At 40.6% G+C, this 19,475-nt stretch overlaps 1 protein-coding gene across 2 annotated transcripts in view; it reads left to right on the top strand.

Moving 5' to 3' along the window:
• The first annotated feature begins 62 nt into the window (after nucleotides 1-62).
• The window catches only part of PARG (poly(ADP-ribose) glycohydrolase), a 66,016-nt gene continuing 46,603 nt past the window's right edge, over nucleotides 63-19,475 (top strand). The window contains exons 1-7 of one of the 2 annotated variants that reach the window (XM_082765109.1): nucleotides 63-357; nucleotides 2,092-2,158; nucleotides 6,967-7,941; nucleotides 11,254-11,437; nucleotides 12,681-12,803; nucleotides 13,280-13,363; nucleotides 15,431-15,505. In XM_082765109.1, coding sequence (XP_082621235.1) covers nucleotides 219-357; nucleotides 2,092-2,158; nucleotides 6,967-7,941; nucleotides 11,254-11,437; nucleotides 12,681-12,803; nucleotides 13,280-13,363; nucleotides 15,431-15,505 — 1,647 coding nt within the window. In that variant the 5' untranslated portion in view covers nucleotides 63-218. Of the gene's footprint in view, nucleotides 358-2,091; nucleotides 2,159-6,966; nucleotides 7,942-11,250; nucleotides 11,438-12,680; nucleotides 12,804-13,279; nucleotides 13,364-15,430; nucleotides 15,506-19,475 lie in introns of both variants that reach the window. The other variant, XM_082765108.1, reaches the window with a different exon arrangement.

Genomic DNA, 19,475 nt, shown 5'->3' with positions numbered 1-19,475 from the left:
GCTGCCGGCGGGGAGGAGTGCGGTCGCCATGGTGACGGCGCCATTTTGCTGCGGGCCGCGGCGGCGGCGCCCCCCGCTCCCTCCGGCCGGGCAGCAGCGGAGCGAGCGCGGAGGATGCGGAGGGGCGGAGCGGACGCCCCGTCGTCTCGCCCTCCCCGGGGGGCGGCTGCCGCCTGGCCCCGGCGGCCGCTGGCGGCCCGGAGGCGGCCCCGCCGAGGATGAGCGCGGGCTGCGGGCGGGACCCCCCCGGGAAGAGAGCGCGGCTCGGGCCCGGACCCGGACCCGGCCCCCGCCAGGAGGGGCCCGGGGGCAGCAGCTCCGCCGGCGGCAGCCCCGGCACCGCCGTGGGGAACAGAGGTGGGCGCCGGGGGGCGGTGGCTGAGGCGCGGGGGGGGGGCGGGGGGGACCGGCCCGGCTGTGGGGGCTGCGGCTGCATCCCCGCGCTGCCGGAGGGGAGGGCTCCTGTCAGGGACGGGTTTGCTCTCTGTAAGGCTTAAATGCCCTGAAGCTTTTCACCCAACGAGCCAAAGCTGTTTTGTTCTGTTCCGCTGCTGCTGTTGCTTCTGTTTACTGCGCTAGGTAATAAGCTTGCCTTTCTCCACACGAGTTTTTACCTCAAAAGTTAGCTGCCTTTGAGGAGGTTTTATTCATCCCCCATTTCAAGAGGGGATCCCTTCTGTTTTATCTGGCTGCTTCTTTTCCCCTCCGTGGTACAGGTATGCTTGTGTCCTTAATCTACGTTTCTCTTGACATTACTCCCCAGTGACCTAGTCTCACATGGGCACAGTTTTTGCACCATTGTTTCTTTCGGATCAGCTTAAAGTTACTTAAATAATTTGTGGAGATTTCCTCTTTGTGCTAGAAATTTTATACTTTCGATGAAAATATTTGACAGTCAGCTGTGGAAAAGCATTCAAGGCCTTGGCTGTTAGGGAAAGTGTCACTGAAGCAAAGTCCTGAAGTTGCCTATGGCCTAAAGTACCTGTGTTACGCAACTTCCAGCAGTAAAAGGGTGCCTTTCCTTAGGGACCATGAATCAGTATAGCTGAATCTGTTGTACTGGTTTTTAAGTTCTGCAAATCTACTGTTGCAACGAGGGAACTAGTTTTACTTGCCTGCCTGACAGCAGTGAGGAAACACCTTGAAAGTTAGAAATTACAGGCAGGTAAATTCACCCAGCGAATAGAAAGAAAGGGAACTGAAGCCAATTGCCAAATGTTCAGAACTGGGTTTGAGAAACAACAACAAAACAAAAAGAAACCCTGCTTATGCTAACGAAAATTACTTTCCAGTTGTGAAATAACTGCTTTGAGTTTTTTTCTTCCTCCCAGCCCTCCAGAGTCTCTGCATAATTATTTTATGAGATGTTCTTCTATTGAAAGCTTGTCTGAACTGTAGCCTCATGGAAGTGAGGCAGGTCAAACAAATGTGATCGATGTGGTTGGTATTGAACGTGACAGAAACATCCCTCGTGTTTTGTTGCTGTTTAGGGGAGTAAACATCAATAGGCTTTATCAACAGTTTATGGTTGAAGGGAAAAAAACAAGTCCTTTTTTCAGCAGTGGTCACTTGTAATATGCACAGTCTTTATATTAAGTCTCCCTCAGGATGCTACATATAAATAAAGTTCTCAGCTGGATGTTTTAGGATGCCTCCTCAACAGATTTTGCTTTTGAAGTTTTGTACTATCACTTCTTCGTTCTGAAATCCCACACAAGTCTTTCAGGGCTTACTGTATTGGTGGCAGTAATTAAAGGTGATAATGACAGCAGTAAAATTCAAGTTGCTATTTCTTTAAATCTTAAGATTCACTGTGCAGTTTTAACCTTATTTTTAAAATGTGTTGGAGGGGAATAAAAACAAGAAGCCTGGAGTTTTTAAAGCTATACCTGCTTGCTATGTTACAGATGAAATACTGCGTCGCAGGTAGTTTTAGTAGTACTGGTGTCTGAATGCTTCCTGTGCTAACAATAATAGACCTAATGGAGATGTTTTTATCTTAATCCAATACAAGTTGTCTTATTCATATGTAAATGTGTTGCAATTTTATCATTTTCCATGTAATAATGTAGTGGATTGTGTTTTTTTCAGCTTGTAAACAACGGACAATTACCACTTGGCTGGAGAATAAAGGACCCAAGACGACAGAGTCTACAAGGTAAAATGCACAACATACTTGTTCATGAGCAGTGTTCTCTGAGTGGGCTTGTGGAGAGCTGAGTGCAGGTTGCTGGTACAGCTGACTACTGAAAAAAGCAATCCCATTTCTGCTGTGTTCCTTACAGTGCCTCCTGTCCTAATTATAACTGCCCAACAGAGTTTCACTACAAAAAGCTAATTAGACTCTACTGAAAAAAAAATGTTTTGCTGACTTAGCTTTCTGAACCACCTCACTGTTTTGGTTGTTCTCTCAAAGGAATAGGTGAGAACGTGCAGCAGGGGAAGGCAGAGTGGGACTGCTGCTATCAGTGGCAGCTGCCGTTAGGTCAAGTTAGCTCCAGTTATCAGGCTGTGTCCTTAGGCAACAGCTCTGCTTTAACATAACTTAATAATAGCTGGGGATTTGGGCTGTATTCATCTCTCAGTTCTGTTGTTAGTTTACAGACGAAAGTCAGTTTTGGTTTATCTCGTTGGACTGTGATTGTAGTATAAGTACATGTAACTTAATATAATTTTACCAGAAATTACAGGGTGTTCAGATGTGCATTCAAGTGAAAGATATTATATAAGTGTTACTTTTGAATGGTACCAGCTAAAGTTTTGAGAATATTTTCCCATTAATGGAGTCTGTCAGGAGCTATGTTTGCAATATAACATTAAAACAAGATACCTGAGCATGTAACTATCTGATCCAGACATATATCAGATATCACTCTTCTGTCATTACAATTATAAATATGCAAGTTTATTTTTTGTTGGTGTTTGTTAATAATTAGAGATCAAAATCTATAGCACTGCTAAAATGATCAACAAAACCAAGGAAAACTTGTGAATATGATTAATCCAGCAGTATGGAGGGCTTGGTTACAGGCTCACGGTTGCAAAGATGTTAAAAGGATGCTTAAGGAGGAAGTGAATCTTTCTTCTTTAAGGCTCCCTTTAGAGTGTTGCTTTTAAATGCCCTTCCCCAGCCTCACTGACCAACTAAAGCCTAGTCAGTTTTAACCAGTTAAGCAGCCATGTAAACACTTAGCCTTCCTCCCTATGGCTACTATTGGCATGATTTTAATTTATTCTATTGGAATTAGAACACAGCATTTTTTCAGATTTTTATCTCATTTTAAGTTGCCAACATGTTTTGTCAATATCTTTAACCAGTCATTGATTGAGGTGGTTGCAGTAACGTAACATTAATTTTTCTTCATCAGAATTTTGGTGCAGGAACAAATGCATGGTGGGGATAAGGTAAATTGTAATATGAAAGCCTCTAACATCCAACTAATTTTTCTATGGGATAAGTTCCATTTTATCGTCTGTTATTCCAAGCCCCCTGTGTTTCTGGTGCTGTGTTTTTGTTTTGTTTTGTTTTGTTTTTTTTTCTCCTCTTCTGTAGTGATAAGGGTGTGAATGCTTTCTTTTTGTCCAGTGCTCTTCTAGAAGAGGTTCTGTTCATTTGTGAAGCAAATGAATGCCTTCAAGAATCCATTAAGATGTTCAGTTGCTGAATTTAGGATTGTGTGATACTTGTGTATTTCCCTGTTAATTGTAGATGGGGAAACTGGGCAATAACCAAAGTTTAACATGCTTAGTTTGCATATGAAATGTTTTAACAATATGTTCAGGAGAAGGTGTTGTTTGGAATGGTATGTTGACCAAGACTAGCCTTTTTTTTTTTTTCTTTTTAATATTCCTATATCATCTTAATATTTCTCCTCATCAGTCAGCAGACACTAAGATTAGCACATAGGGGTGAAATGACTTGTCAGTGCCTTCCCGAGAAGTTTCAGCAGATCATATGAAGTTTAGTGCATTTTCCCTTGTAATTGTTAGGACATATTTGTTTCCATTCTTTGTATAAGACTTGGTGCAGGACAAAAAAAACTAACAGTTGATTTTATGTGTCTTTTATTGTTTTATCATAGAATCATAGAATCATAGAATATCCTGAGTTGGAAGGGACCCTTAAGGATCATCAAGTCCAACTCTTGACACCGCACAGGTCTACCCAAAAGTTCAGACCATATGCCTAAGTTCACAGTCCAATCTCTTCTTAAATTCAGACAGGCTCGGTGCAGTGACCACTTCCCTGGGGAGCCTGTTCCAGTGTGCAACCACCCTCTCTGTGAAGAACCCCCTCCTGACGTCCAGCCTAAATTTCCCCTGCCTCAGCTTAACCCTGTTCCCGCGGGTCCTGTCACTAGTGTTAATGGAGAAAAGGTCTCCTGCCTCTTGACAACCCCTTACGAGGAAGTTGTAGACTGTGATGAGGTCCCCCCTCAGCCTCCTCTTCTCCAGGCTGAACAGGCCCAGTGACCTCAGCCGTTCCTCGTACGTCTTCCCCTCAAGGCCTTTCACCATCTTCGTAGCCCTCCTCTGGACACTCTCCAACAGTTTCATGTCCTTTTTATACTGTGGTGCCCAGAACTGCACACAGTACTCGAGGTGAGGCCGCACCAGCGCAGAGTAGAGCAGGACAATCACCTCCCTTGACCTACCAGCAATGCCGTGCTTGATGCACCCCAGGATACGATTGGCCCTCCTGGCTGCCAGGGCACACTGCTGGCTCATATTCAACTTGCTGTCTACCACGACCCCCAGATCCCTCTCTTCTAGGCTGCTCTCCAGCGTCTCATCGCCCAGTCTGTACATGCAGCCAGGGTTTCCCCGTCCCAGGTGCAGGACCCGGCACTTGCTCTTATTGAACTTCATGCGGTTGGTGATCGCCCAGCTCTCCAACCTGTCCAGATCCCTCTGCAAGGCCTTTACGCCCTCATTTGAGTCCACAACTCCTCCAAGTTTGGTGTCATCAGCAAACTTGCTCAAAATACCTTCTATTCCTACATCCAGATCGTTTATAAAAATATTGAAAAGTACCGGCCCTAAAATGGAGCCTTGAGGGACCCCACTGGTGACCGCCCGCCAGCCTGACGCAGCTCCATTTACCATAACCCTTTGGGCCCTGCCCGTTAGCCAATTGCTCACCCATCGTATGATGTTTTTATTTAGCTGTGTGGTGGACATTTTGTCCAGTAGGATCCTATGGGAAACTGTGTCAAAAGCCTTGCTGAAGTCCAAAAAAATCACATCAGCTGGTTTCCCTTGGTCCACCATACGGGTGATCTTATCATAAAAGGAAATCAGGTTAGTTAGGCAGGACCTACCCTTCACAAACCCATGCTGGCTGGGACCAATGACTGCTTTGTCCCCCAGGTGCGCCTCAATAAGTCCGAGAACCAACTTCTCCATGATTTTACCAGGCACTGACGTGAGACTGACAGGCCTGTAATTGCTAGGGTCTTCTTTCTGACCCTTCTTGAAAATCGGCACAACATTTGCCAGCTTCCAGTCTACCGGGACCTCTCCAAATTCCCAGGATCGTTGAAAAATAATTGATAGAGGTTCCGCGATGACATCCGCCAGCTCTTTCAGCACCCGGGGATGAATCCCATCCGGACCCATGGACTTGTAGGGATCCAGGTGGAGTAGCAAATCCCGCACACGTTCAGGGTCAGTTGGGAGTTTGTCATCCCCACCGTCCCGGTCCTCCAGCTCAGGGCACCCTGGGTCCCGAAGCCCATCATTGGCATTGAAGACAGAGGCAAAGAAGGCGTTAAGCGTCTCTGCTTTGCCTACGTCATCGTCTGTGAGGAGACCTTCCCTATCAAGGAGCGGCCCTATGTATTCTTTAGTTCTCCTTTTTCCATTTACATATCTAAAAAAACCCTTTTTATTTTCTCTCACAGACACAGCCAGCTTCAACTCTAGCTGTGCTTTGGCCACTCGAACTTTCTCCCTACAAACACGAACAGCATCCCTGTATTCTTTCCATGACGCCTGGCCCTCCTTCCAGTAGCGAAACACTCTCTGTTTCCGCCTAATCTCCATTAGAACATTCCTGGTTAGCCACGCCGGCCTCCTGCCCCGCCTGCCTGACTTGCGATATTTTGGAATTGCCTTATCTTGTGCTTCTAGGAGGCATCGCTTAAAGAGTGACCAGCACTGGTGGACATCGAGGCCTTCAAGAGCAGTTTCCCAGGGGACCTTACTGACTAGTTCCCTGAGCAGCCTGAAGTCCGCTTTCCCCATATCTAGGGATGAGGTTTTGGTGGCACTTTTCCTTCTGTCACCATAAATTTTGAACTCAACCACTTCATGGTCGCTATGACCGAGGCGGCCACCAATCACCACATCTCCCACCAGACCCTCTCTGTTTTCTAGCAACAGGTCTAGGAGGGTCTTTTCAGGTCTAAATATACAGTACTATTACAGATCTTCCAAAATCAGAATACAAAAGCAGAGGTTGCTTATAAGACTAAGGAAGGAATATGACACTGTTGAGATTGTGGGTTACTGTGTCCTGCTTTTATAACAGATGAATTTGTATCACTGAGGGAATAGCTACAAAATTCAGTTCTTACTCTTGCTCTATTTAGCTGATTAAAAATAAAGTTAAGGAGGATGATGACTTTGAACTTTTTATTTGGAGAAAATACTTAAAAAACAAACAAACAAAAAAGACTTAATACTGATTTGATTTGAAAACAAGTATAATGAATGACTGGAATAGATCACTAGGGTGAGCAACTGATTTATCATCCTTTAGATCCTTTACATGGAAATAGGCTATTACTGGAGTACATTCTTCATTTCAGTAAAACTTGTTGGTCCTGACAGTGCTCGCTTAGGGTGTAATGGGTGAAATTCTGTACTTCCTATTGTGTGCTTATAATGACTCCCTTAAAAAAAAAGAATACAGAAATTTCGCTTGGAAATAAGACATTAAATTTCTTTACTTCTCTTCCACAGTGACAATACTGAAGCAAGTACCAAGATGACTTCCATTAAAAAAGAAAACTTCTGTGAGCATGATGTGAAAAAGCTAGAGAATGTTTGCCAGCAAAATTATCAAAAAACATCTGTGGAAGTTGGTGCAAAGCACGTAAATTTGCCTCAGACAGGCAGCATGTATAACTGGGAGGCTGAGGACAAAGATCCAATCTCGGACAGAGAGCCTGTGAAGGTCGGGCAGTCCGGAGACCTCTTTAAAAACGCCAACATTGATCAGATGCACAAAACTGGCAAGCAGGTTCAAAGAGGCTGTGAAGAAAGCGGTGATGCTTGGACTCAGAGGAAGCTATCATCGGGCCGGTCTTTGAAAATGGGAAATACAAAACTTTCTTCAAAAGACACTGAGATAGATGGACAAGTGGCTTCGTGCAATTCGCAAAAGCCGAAGAGTTGCAACTCTGTCAATGTGGTCTGTTTAATGGGTGAGCAAGAAGAAGGGGATGTAGTTCCAGAGAGCCCACTTTCAGACGCTGGGTATGATGCTTGCGTACCTGATCTGGGGGGTCCTGGGAAACTGAGCAAATGTCCAAGTAGTTCAGGGGATTCACCTGCTTTTGAGAAAGAAAGTGAGCCAGAGTCACCAATGGATGTAGACAATTCTAAAAATAGCTGTCATGGCTCAGAGGCTGATGAAGAAACAAGTCCCTTTCTTGATGAGCGAGAGGAGAATAATATGTCCAAATCCATAAGCAAGTCTTTTAGAATTCAGTATGGGGATGCTGAACTGGAGTCAAGGAAGTCACGATTTTCTGCCAAGGGTTGTGAAGGCTTTGAGGGAATAGATAACTCCCTCAAAGAGGACGATCTGCATACAAAATCACCTGGGATCGCTCCTGCTACATCATCAGAATGCAAAGGTGCAAAACCAAGTGTGAAGAAAGACTCCAAAATCACCTCTCACTTCATGAGGATACCTAAAACTGAGGAAAAAAGGTAGTGTTTTGTCTGCCTCTTCATCCATCTGATTCACATTGAAAATTTCTCTATTGATAAACTTCAGAGGCTTGTGTAAAGAGTATTGCAAAACGTATTTTAAGACATAAAGACTGCTTTGATGCTGGCTTGAAGTAATTTATTTATAAAGGGACTACTTTTTTTTTTTTTTTTAAAGGATACCTTTGCCCAGTGCAATTTTCTTTAAAATCATTAGAGATTTGTTAAAACTGGGAATTAATGATACTGTAGGAAGGTGATTTTCTTTATTGAAGAAGTGATTTAAGATCATGAGATTTGATGCTGGAAAACAGCTGGTGGTACAGGATTGCTTTACAAGCATGGTTCTAGCATTCATTATTTCATTTATAACATTTAGGGAAACTGACGTATTATAGTTTTACTTTAGTTTTTATCTCTGCTGTCAAACTACTGAATCAATTTTGTTGAAGCAGCAGTGCTCCCGATGCTCTGATTTAGATGGACATGAAAAATTTCATTTTTGAAAGAAGTTGTAAAGATGTGGTTGTTTTTTGGTCTTTCTAATCTGGTGGAGAGGAGGACTAGTGACTAGATACTACATCAACAGAAGCCTGAACATGACCCAGGACTCTGTATGCTAGATGTTCCATAAGGACTAAAGGATAACCTCTGTCCTGAAGAGCTTAGGTTCGAGAGGGATCTGAGAAAGTGAATAAACAGCAAAAGAGAAAGTGGAAACGAGGACAGTGTGTGTTGGTGCCAAAAGCAATTGTCTCAGTAAGCTGTCTCCTCTGAAGTCCCAAGGTAGGGCAAGAAGGTGGCTTTGCACCTCTTTGTTGGGAGCTTCTTCCAGACATGAGTAGCTGCAGAACCCGTTCTTTCCAAGGAATTGAGCCAGAGGGTGCTGGAGGGTAGCTGCCTGTTGGGAGGAGCTTGTGTTTGGTAAATCTTGGGAGATGAGTAGGCTGGGGGTGGACTTGGAAAACAAAAAGCAGAAGTTTTCTAGAAAGTTGGATGGAAAACTTTCTAAAAGTATGGAAAAGGTGGTCATAATGTTCAAAGTGGGAGTGGGGGTAATTAGTGAATATTCTTTTCACTAAATTAAGTAGTGGCTTTTGTAACAAAGCAGCAGAGGTTGAGAGAGGCAGGCCTGCAGTTGTCTGTGTAGGCACATAGTATGTTGCCATAATTGCATGTTTAAGAAGGGAAACTGACAGTTTTTGCTGTATGGGTAGATGGAAATCCTAATAGTGCTTTACAGAATAATTACTGGGTAGGGGACGAGGCTGTGGAGATGTTCTGAGTCTAAGCAAGATGTGAAGGTTATAAACCCCAGTGCCCTGCAGGGTAGTGGTGTGGTCTGTAGTGCTTAGAAGGCAATTAAAAAATACTAAAGCTTTCCTCTGAGTCTTCATTAGACTAGTTCTACAGCGGAGAACTTAACTTGGGGAGGAAGAAGCAGAAGTGTATGGAACAGGTATCAGTAACGGGTAACTCTGCCAGAGTCGCTGTTTGGCTGTCAGATAATGCACAGCAGGCCCCTACCAAGCATGGTGGGGCTGTGCCAGTTTGCAAGTGATGAGGTCGGAGCATTATCTGTGCCTGAAGGTGCTGGCTTATGCAGGGACACAGCGAACAGGTTGGACAGCATCTTTATCCAAGGGTGGAGCAAGTTTGCTAAGGGGAATTTAGGGGTGTAAACAGGACCTCAAAGTGTAGGCTTTCATCTTGTTTTGCATTTTGCTCTGTGAGCTTTTGGTTTTGCATGAGAAACATCTGGTTTCACATCAAATATACAGCTATGGAGAATTCAGATCTCTAGGAATGGTCATAGCTGCAGTGCAGAGGCTCTTAGCTGGTCTGGCCAAACTAGGTGGTTGTGATCCAGGGGGGAGAGGAGTAGGAAGGTCTGCTGAGAACAGCATAGGGGCAGCGTAGAGAAATGCAAGCTGGGCAGACATGCAGTTAGCACGGTCAGTGCAACATGCTGAGTGACACTGCATGTTGTGTGATGGGGGTGTTTGTGCTGGGGGAAGGGAACCAAGTTTGTAACGGACTGGCATTTCTCTTCTTGTTAATTTCCAAGTAATATTTGTCTCCTGTGTCAGTTTACAAGGCTGCTAAACTTGGAACGCATTTAACGCAACAGTAATCTAAAAGCAGCCTTCTCCAGAAATAAGGTGTAAGTTAAGAGGGTTTCCCTGTAGTTATATTTTCTGATATCACAGCAAAACATGGGGAAAAAAGAGTTGTTTTTTTTTTTTTTTTTTTTTTAACAAATCGTGTGGATTATATGCTTAGCTCCACAAACTTTTTTTCCTGTTTGAATCTTCTTTAAAGGAAAATTAGTGCACCCATTGCAAATGTTCCATGCTATTCGAGCAGAATTGGTAGAGGTTTCATTTTTGTCTTAGGAAAAAAAAAAAAAAAGGAAGCTAAAAACAACAACAAACCGAAAAGAAACACCAACAGAAGAAACTGGCACATTCTCTCTTATGGTATAAAATTTTTGATGCATTTCACAGCTTCTCAAGAGCATTACTGCATCAAATGCTCAATCAATATGATTATATTGATAAACTTGTATCCAAGTTTTATTTCTATCATAGGATAGATTTAGTTCTGTTACTGGGCAAAAAAGGTCTGCTTTCTCTGTATCTGTGTGTAACGAGAGTCTCTTTTTTTGTTGGTACAGAGTTGGTTTGTTGGGCATTTGCATGTTTTGTATGGGGGTTTCAGCAGGTTCAGGTTTTCTTCAGCAAAATGTCTTGGATCCGTGGAAATACCTATGATTGTTGAAGATGCTTTGTTCACCTGTGTTAGGTTACTTTTAAATTTAAACACTTATTGCAAATATAGTTGGCATGACAAACACAACCCTGGTGAGAAAAGGTGATAGAGTAGGTACTAGTTTAAAGGAGTATGTGCATCTGTGCATGCACGCATCTGTATTCTTGAGAAGAGTCTGTAGAAGAGATTCTGGCAAATGCTGACCTGTCTTCTGTGCCTGGTGAGGTCTTTGCTAAGGAACAAGATAATGATCGAGCACGTGGTTAAACAGAGCCTGTTGGGAAAGAGCATGGCTCTTCAGAGGAAAAAACTGCCTTGCTAACTTCCTGCAGTTCAGTGAAGGTGCCTGTAGAGAAGAGCGTTTTGATGGGCACTGTGTACGTGGATGTGTCAGGGAGGAGGCTGTTAGTGGTAGGTGTTTTCCCAAGACTAATGTTTAACCTGGGCTCACAGCAAAGACTAGCAAATAAACTGGCTTGTTTATAAATGTAGGCTGAAGTGAAAATAAAATGTTTCAATGTATTTCTGTTTTAACAGCAGGAAAGAAAAGTGTGAATTCAAACCCCAGAGGCCAGGACGGAAGACTCCTAAATATATGCCACCTCCTCTTCCAACTAATAAGAAGTGGTTTGGGACACCAATTGAAGAGATGAGAAGAATGCCCATGTGTGGGGCCCGTCTTCCTCACCTGAGACCCTCAGCAAATCATACAGTAACCATCAGAGTAAGATACTTATGTGCTGAAATCAAATTTCATAAAGAGTTGGTCAATAATGTGAAATGCCATATGTTAGTCTCGCAGTAGTAGCAGGTTTTGGGAATCTTTCTTTGCCATTCCTTGTGGGACAACTGACTTTCCTGAAAATTGACTTTTTGATGCATAAAATTAGGGTATTGGGATTCTAAAGAAATGTAATTTGGGCTTTACTGCCTCTAGACTATTAGGGACAAATATTTGTCTTTTGCGTAGGAGCATGTGTCTGATTTGAGAACTGTGGGAGTTTAAATATATCTGCAAGTAAAATTTATACTTCAAAACTTTTACGTTATATTTTAATTTTAATGCAATTCTGGTTTTGGTTTGGGATATACAAAAGGTTCAAAGTGTTCAAGATATGAAGAGAGAAAGAAAAGACAAATTGCTAGCAATTTTATCACTGTATTTTAGGCCAAATCTGACATATATGCCTTACTACTTTGGAGTAATATGCAAATTATTTTTTAACATAAAATGTGACCAGTAACCTGTAAGGTTATGGGTGAATCCTAAACAAAAGAAAAGCACATGAGGTTTGAATGCAAATAATGAGAAAATCAGTGCTGCCAGAAAGATGTACAGCAGATTAGATCTTCAACATCCCATCACTTATTTTTACATTTCTGATACTCTGTGGAATATACTTGAAATATTACTACATCTGTAATGATTTATCATTCTTTTCAGTCTCAGATTAAAGAATGGAATTTCTATACATGGCAATGGTTACATTTGGAACTCTATTTTAAGTATTTGGAAAATATTTGCATGAAACTGTATAGATGCTTAAATTTATAAATGAGGAAGTCTTCAGCTGATGTTTGGGACATAAAAATAGTGTCATGTATAACCTTTATTTCACTATGCATCAAGAGATCAAATGATAGTTTTTTCACCAAGTTTAAGACTTGAGGGGATCTTCAAGATTCTGTAGTTTTTACCTCTAGTCTGAAAGGAGATACTGAATATTTCCCACTCATTTGTCACTGCACGTACATCTTTGGCTTTGAGCTGTGTCTAACGTTACTGTGGATTTAAAAGAGTGAAAGATGGATTTTTCTAACCAAATAACTTGTAGCTTTCCCTATTCCAAAAGAGGTAGTTATAGATGAGCTTTTTCTTAACTAAATTTCTGATCTTTATTTTTTCCATTAAAAAAAAAAAGAAAGTAGACCCTAAGTGTTTTCTTTTTCCTCCTTCTTTGTTTTAGGTAGATCTTCTGAGGGAAGGAGAGGTGCCTAAACCTTTCCCAACTCACTACAAAGATTTGTGGGACAACAAACACGTTAAAATGCCGTGCTCAGAACAAAATTTATACCCTGTAGAGGATGAGGTAAGACAAAATACTTACAGGAGTGCAGTAAAATAAAACTGACTTACATATAGATAAGTTTTCAGTGTACTGTGTTTTCATACATACTTGGTTATCAAGCTGTGTATGGAAACTGTAAGATCTAGTAGATGAGCAGCTGGTCTGAAAAAACTGAATTCTGGATTGTGATGTTTCAAACAAAGGGGAAGACTTTTTCTTTTAGTTGTTTTACCTAACCCTCTATGTGATTATGTGATGGTGTATGTTACATGTTTAGTGTTTTTTTTTTTTTTTTTTTTTTTTTTTTTTGGACACCAACAAATATGAATGAAAGTGATACAGAGGTATTGTGCAGGTACTCAAAATATTTTGTTTATTTTAAAGAAATTCACAAAGTAACCTTTAAAATTTTGTGGCAAGGAAGTTAGTTATTACTAAATATATCATTCTGTTTTGAATAACTTCATCTGACTTTATTTTGGGCTTTTGTTTTAAAGAATGGAGACAGAACTGCTGGAAGTCGATGGGAACTAATCCAAACTGCCTTACTTAACAAATTTACATGCTCCCACGATTTGAAGGTAAGTTTATTGGTTTGAAATCAGGTCTATATACATAAACGTATAGAAGTACTTTCAGTCTTTCTGTGTACTGTTGTCAAGAAGTCTGGTTCAGTCCTATATATTTGTTATTAAAAATAAATGAATAAACAATCTCTGCTGTTCAAGGCATTTCGTAATGAATTCTACAAATTCAAAGGTGGAAGTTGGGAAACGTTTTGATTTTCTCCCTGTGATCACTTCTGGTACCTTAGATTTTTATTAAATAACAGCTTTGCTGTACTGCTGCTCTGAATATAATAGCTGCTGAACAGCATTATCAAGGTCGTGTGTTTAATTCTCTTAAATGAGGTGTGTGGTGTTAGCTTATTGTCTGTTTTTTTAAACTCAATTATAAAAAGATTATCACACTGTTTTTGGAACTTCAGTGTATAATCTATTTCCTTCCCAATTAGGACTCTCTGGTTAATTAAAAGAATTAAACTGAAGGTTTAAAAATAGTACTTTCGGTTGTTTGGAATCTATAGTCTTCCTCTACCTTTTTTTCACGTCTTCTGATATAGTTCTATTTTGAAGAACTCTGCAGGTTATTTGATGCTTGAAAAACAGCTGCTCAGAGTGCTAGGCAGCACACGCATTGAATAAATAATGCCACCAGTAATTTTAATCAGAAATTATTCAGCAGTCAGTTACAAAGAAATTACTTTATTGTGGAAGCTACAAAGACCTTCATGATAAAAACGTCCTTTGTAAATGGCAAGGACGTCACGAAAACTGGGTTGTGATGAAGCTGCTCTCGGTTCCTGTTAGATTCTCTGTTGGCTTGTCATTTCTTAGATCGTGGGATGGAGCATAAATATCCCTGTTAGCTCTGCAGTTCCCTATGCAGATGCAGAAAGAATTCTAAATTTTCATCTGTCTAATGAACTGTTAAACCTTGCTGAAGTCTTTATACTGACATCTGCTGTCAATATCAGATGCTCATACATGACTCTTAAACCTTGGTATTTTGCTGTATCACGTTTAATCAGGGAAAAAGATTTTTATTACTGTGTTAAAGAGGCGATTCTATCTGAGAGTTTCTATGGCTTGCTTGATGTGTTTTCTTGTTACCATACTGCTTAGAACAAAGTCCTGTATATGCAATGTGCTTGCATACAATGTCTAGGAAAAAAGTTCAGGTTCTTAAGTGTTCCCACTGAATTTCTTAGCTCTTGTTAAAACAAATTCTACTCCATAAATCTATACAAAGCTGTCCAGAGGTAGCTACTGCTTTGTTGATAAATATAGCATGCAGGCTTCTTCTATAGCCAGGAAGGTAGGGTGATGCACAGAAAAGTGAGTTTGAAAAAATAACTGTTCACAACAGCATGCTCAATTCTAGTTGCTGCAAAAATCTTCAAGTTTTGGAGACTACTGCTCTGTTGATAAATCTTACTGTTCTTGTTGGCTCTTCCATCAGGAATTAATGAATTTTAATTTGTAGCAGCTTAGAATTGCTATTAGTGTTTTTTTTTTCTTTTTTTTTTTCCTAAAATTAACATTATTCAGATTATCCCTGAAAGGCAAAGAAGACTATAGAAAAGCTGCAGATTCACTTTAGATAACTTCTGTCCCCCAGCAACTTGTGAAACTTACTTTTGTTAATTTTGTTTTTATTTGACTTTTTTTTTTTTTTCCTGTGAGCTTTTTAAAGGCTGAAGGGTCTAGTTGATTTTGTTATGGTTCTGATTCTGTAGTCTGCTAAACTGGTAAAAATTCTGCTAGACTGCAGGGGGATGCTTTTTCTACCTCTATAAAGAAAGCAAGTTCTGGGCAGGGTGGAATGTTTATATTGTGTGTTGTAGGCAGATGCAGGTGTACCGTGGAGCACTACCGACTCTAGTGTGCTCAATGCTGGACCTAAAATACGGGGTTCAGTATCATGCAGAGCTGCACCATATTAATACAGTTGCATGGATTTAGGTAGGCTCTGTGACAGGTTGTATCCACTAGATGGTACTATTCCTTCAAAAAGGAAATTAATAAAATTATTTTTCTTTTGTTAACTGAATGTCTCTGCTTTATTTTGTTGTGCTCTTTCCGCAGGAGGCCATACTGAGATACAACGTTGCTTATGCCAAGAAATGGGACTTCACAGCACTTACTGACTTCTGTGACAAGGTAAACCAAGTCGCTTGAAAATGGGAAGAAAGGCAAAATGTAAATGACTTTTGTCTTTGTGTCATAGTACTTCTGGCTTCCTTTCCCTTTTCAAGAGTAAAGGTATTGCAGTCATTTATGGGGATAGTTACTTGCCAGATAACTCAGTTAAAATTATAATTAGACTTTATAAACTAGATTCATTTTAAATCATAAGAAGCTGATTTGAGTGCATTGTAACTACTAAGGTTACTGAAGGTAAGGTGAGCAATGCGTTTTTTTTATGGAAACTGTGCTTATTAATCGTTTGTTTTGACTTTTCCAGTGTCATGGTTTATTGTTTTTAAAATGTTGCTTTGTACTTCCTTAAACAACTTTAATGCTGTATTACAGTGATGTTTATATAGACCGTGCTTTGGTGGTCTAGTGTATGCTGGGATGATTAATTTAAACTGTGAAGACTCTTGAAAGGTTGCAGTGGTTTGTATCATTTTGTATTAGCTTCTCAGAAAAGAATGGAATAGAAAAATGAGTAGTAGGTGACAAATGCAGGTTGGGCTACTTTTAATATATATCCTGACTGATGGTAAGAAACTAGGCTAGTTAATACAGTACGGGAGATGAAAATGAGATGTAATAGAGAGCATATTATTTTTTTGCAACTCAGAAGTTGTGTGTACCTGTGCTTGTTTTTTGGGTAAGGGGTTGCTAAGTTGAGTTAAGGTTCAGTAGAAATTAAATTTGATTTGAAGTGGATTTGTTAGTTACATATGTTTAAAACAGATGTCTGCTCTGTTCATGTGATCAGAGGACTGTTCTTTGGTTGCCTCTTTCCGTTGCTGTTAGGGACTGCTATTTTACAGGAGTTTTGTTTTGCATGCAATGCAATGTTACTGCTGAGAGAAGGTAGCTACAGAAATGCTGGTGGTATCTCTCACTATCTGTTGGGCATCAAATCTTTCACCAAGAGTGAAAAGGCAATTTCTGTCACCTGGGAATGATGATTTACTTCTGGGACTCCCCGATGAAGGGAGAAAATCAGTTTAAAAACATGTATTTTAGACTAACTTGAAGAACATGCAGCACTACGTTAAACGAGTAACAGTGAAGCACTATAGAATAGTGGCCCCTTAAGTATGTACGTAGGAGCAAAATCCTAGCCTGGCTTTGTTTGTGGAATATGTTGAGTTCAGTGAAGGGAATGTGTGGAGGGGAAACATGCAGAAAGATGCTTAAAATTGCTATTATCAACAGAAGTGGGAGCTCTTCAAGCTTTGTAAATCAATGAGGCGTCTGCTTTCAAAGCATTTACAGTCTGCTTATCTGAGCAGCTTCTCAGTGAGAAGGTGAGATCCTCTCTGGAAATGCCCTGAATACAGTAGCTGTAGTGGAGTGTACCTTTTGGAGCTCTTGTATTTGGGAGCTAATGATTAAGGGCTTACCATTGGCTGTGTGTTTTCTTGTTTATCCCATGGTTTTGAGGGAATAGGGAAAGCATTTCAGGTGATATTTGCTTGCCAGAAGTTGAATAGTTTGCTTGAAAAGAAAGCTGGCTCAAGTAATCAGGCAAAGGGTGGAGCAGCCCAATAGAGAGCTGTGGGAAATAGTCACAAATATGTATTAAAAGAAAAAGATAAGACAGTCCTTGAGCCTCAGACATCTGTGCTCCTGGGCACTGTCAACTCCTAATACGTTCTTAACCAAGAATTCTGAGGTCTGATTTAGAAGGGAACTGGTTCCACAAATCTAATGGTGTGTATTTCAGTGCCTCATTTGGGCCATTGTGTTGAGATAGTACTTTAATAGGCCTGTGTTTGAGGAATTATAAAGCCTCATTTGATACTGTATATTCCAATTCTGGGCACAGCTCACCTCATCTATTAATCCGTTAAAGTTTTCGTATCAATGGGTTTCTCTTACTTTGTGTTTCATACTTTAAGTAGCTTCCTTCCAAGTTACACAGACAAAATAGGTGATCTTTTGAAAACCTACCTGTGAGTTTCAAATAAATTTTCATCTAATAGTAATTACCAATTTCTTGGACTTGTTTTTCTGTAAGATGAAACACTTTCAACTTTCTCAAGCAATAGGAAATCAATGCTGTGTATGTTTTCTGCTGTGTAGGTGTGGGTCATATTTTTTCCACTGTCTGGTACTAAGATGCATGTTCACTACCAAAAAACAAATTGACATGAGTAGACATCTTTGTCGTCCTGTGCTATATAGAGACACTTACTTTTGAATCTGTCACATTGAATTAGTAAAAGAGTGATTTTTGTCTCCTGAAGTGGACTTTTCTGTCTTGCTGAAGTTTTCTTTTTTAATGGTCAGACTTGTTGGGTGGCTTGGTGGAGGCTTCCAGGAAAGCCTGGTGGTTTTATGCAGACTGTATGGCTTTACTTGGTCCCTGTGCCATTGCTTGCTCTATAGGGCTGACCGCAATACTGATGGTTCTTGGATGGCAACAGGAGTTCAGTGGTGCATTAAAGCAGATGAAGAAATGTATATGCAATAAAATAAGTGCCCCTCTCCCTCACCATCCTTTATACTTGCAGTGCAGTTCCTGGCATCCAGAGGTAACCCCAGCATGTGGTGTAGAGCTGAGCATCTTTGTCTTTTCCTAATACTTAGTTTGCAAGGTACGCCCCTTACGGCTGTGGACAGTATGCTAATGGCAGTCTTCCAAAGGTAGCTCATTTCTTAGACCTGTAACTCAAACGCAACATTAAGGATATTTTCCTCCTCTTAAGATTCTCTACCATACTCGGTCTTCTGTGTAGCTGTGAACAAAAGTCTGTAGAATAAAATGTAATATAACGAGCTCATTCGGGGAGACAAGTTTCACAGGCCAATTCAACTTCGTCACATAAAGCCAACAAGTTAATTGCTTTGGAATACCCAAGCAGCACCAGGCTAAAGCTTTGTTTTATTTTATAGTACTGTTTTACAGAAAGAGCTGTTATTTGGGAGAAAAAAATAAAGTCAGGTATCAGCACAGTAATGGTTACTTTTGATGTGTTTCTGGCTGGGTATGTTTATGAAGTTCATTGTCCTTTTTCACCAAGCTTTATCCCAAAAGTTTGTGTCTATTTACAGTCTTCAGGCATAAATGGAAAACTAGGCATTTTGACATTGTAGGCATAAATTTATCAGCAACAGCCAGACTGGATTTTGTGACATATTTTGCTTCTTTGTGTTTCAAATCTTGGATTTAAAATATAATAGAAGTCTTTCTGTATTCTTCTCAACACAAAAACAAACTAAGAAAAATGAAACATGCATACATACCGTGACAAATAGAGGTGGACCAGTCCTACAAAGCTTCGTCAGAAGAGGGAGCCCTCACACTATTTTCAAAAAACTTCAATGCCAGTCAATGTTTGAAAGTAAAATTCCTATTTGTACAGTGAAGTAAATTTGGGGGCTTGGTGCTGTTTTTTCTGTTGTTGTTTCTTTTAAAAAGTTCACGGTACCCATCAGTAATGTACGTAAAGCTCTTGGTGGCTTATTTGCTTCAGACATCTGACAGGTTTGTTGTCCTCTGTGGAATTTCCGCACAGTCATATTGATTTGTTCTTCCGTCTGTTTGTTAATATTGGCAAACAGGCTTAGGATTTATTCAAGTTATTACTTACTGGGTGAGAATTATTAGTGCTAACATTTTTCATCTTACTTGCAAAATTCTTGTCATTTGAAAGTCATCCTTGCATTATTTTCCCAGAAGTTAACTAGAGACCAGAGAAGAAAGTACAGAAGGCAATCAGAAAAGGGAACATGAGGAAGCTACTGTGGATTCAGCTGTCTTGAGACCCACACCAGTGTGCATGTGGATGAGCTTTGTTTACATGAATGATGATAGCACGTAATACATGGACAGTCTTGCAATCTACACTGCTATGTACTATAGTAGGTTATTTTGTGTTTGTTTGTTTTTGTTTTCCCTTGTAGATTGGCCCTTCCGCTTCCAGGCAAGTCCAAACACCTCTGTTCT

Source organism: Aythya marila (assembly GCF_965140915.1).
Source record: "Aythya marila genome assembly, chromosome: 7".
Classification (NCBI taxonomy): domain Eukaryota; kingdom Metazoa; phylum Chordata; class Aves; order Anseriformes; family Anatidae; genus Aythya; species Aythya marila.
Note: the sequence above shows the minus strand (reverse complement) of the source record. Positions and strands in the feature narration are given on the sequence as shown.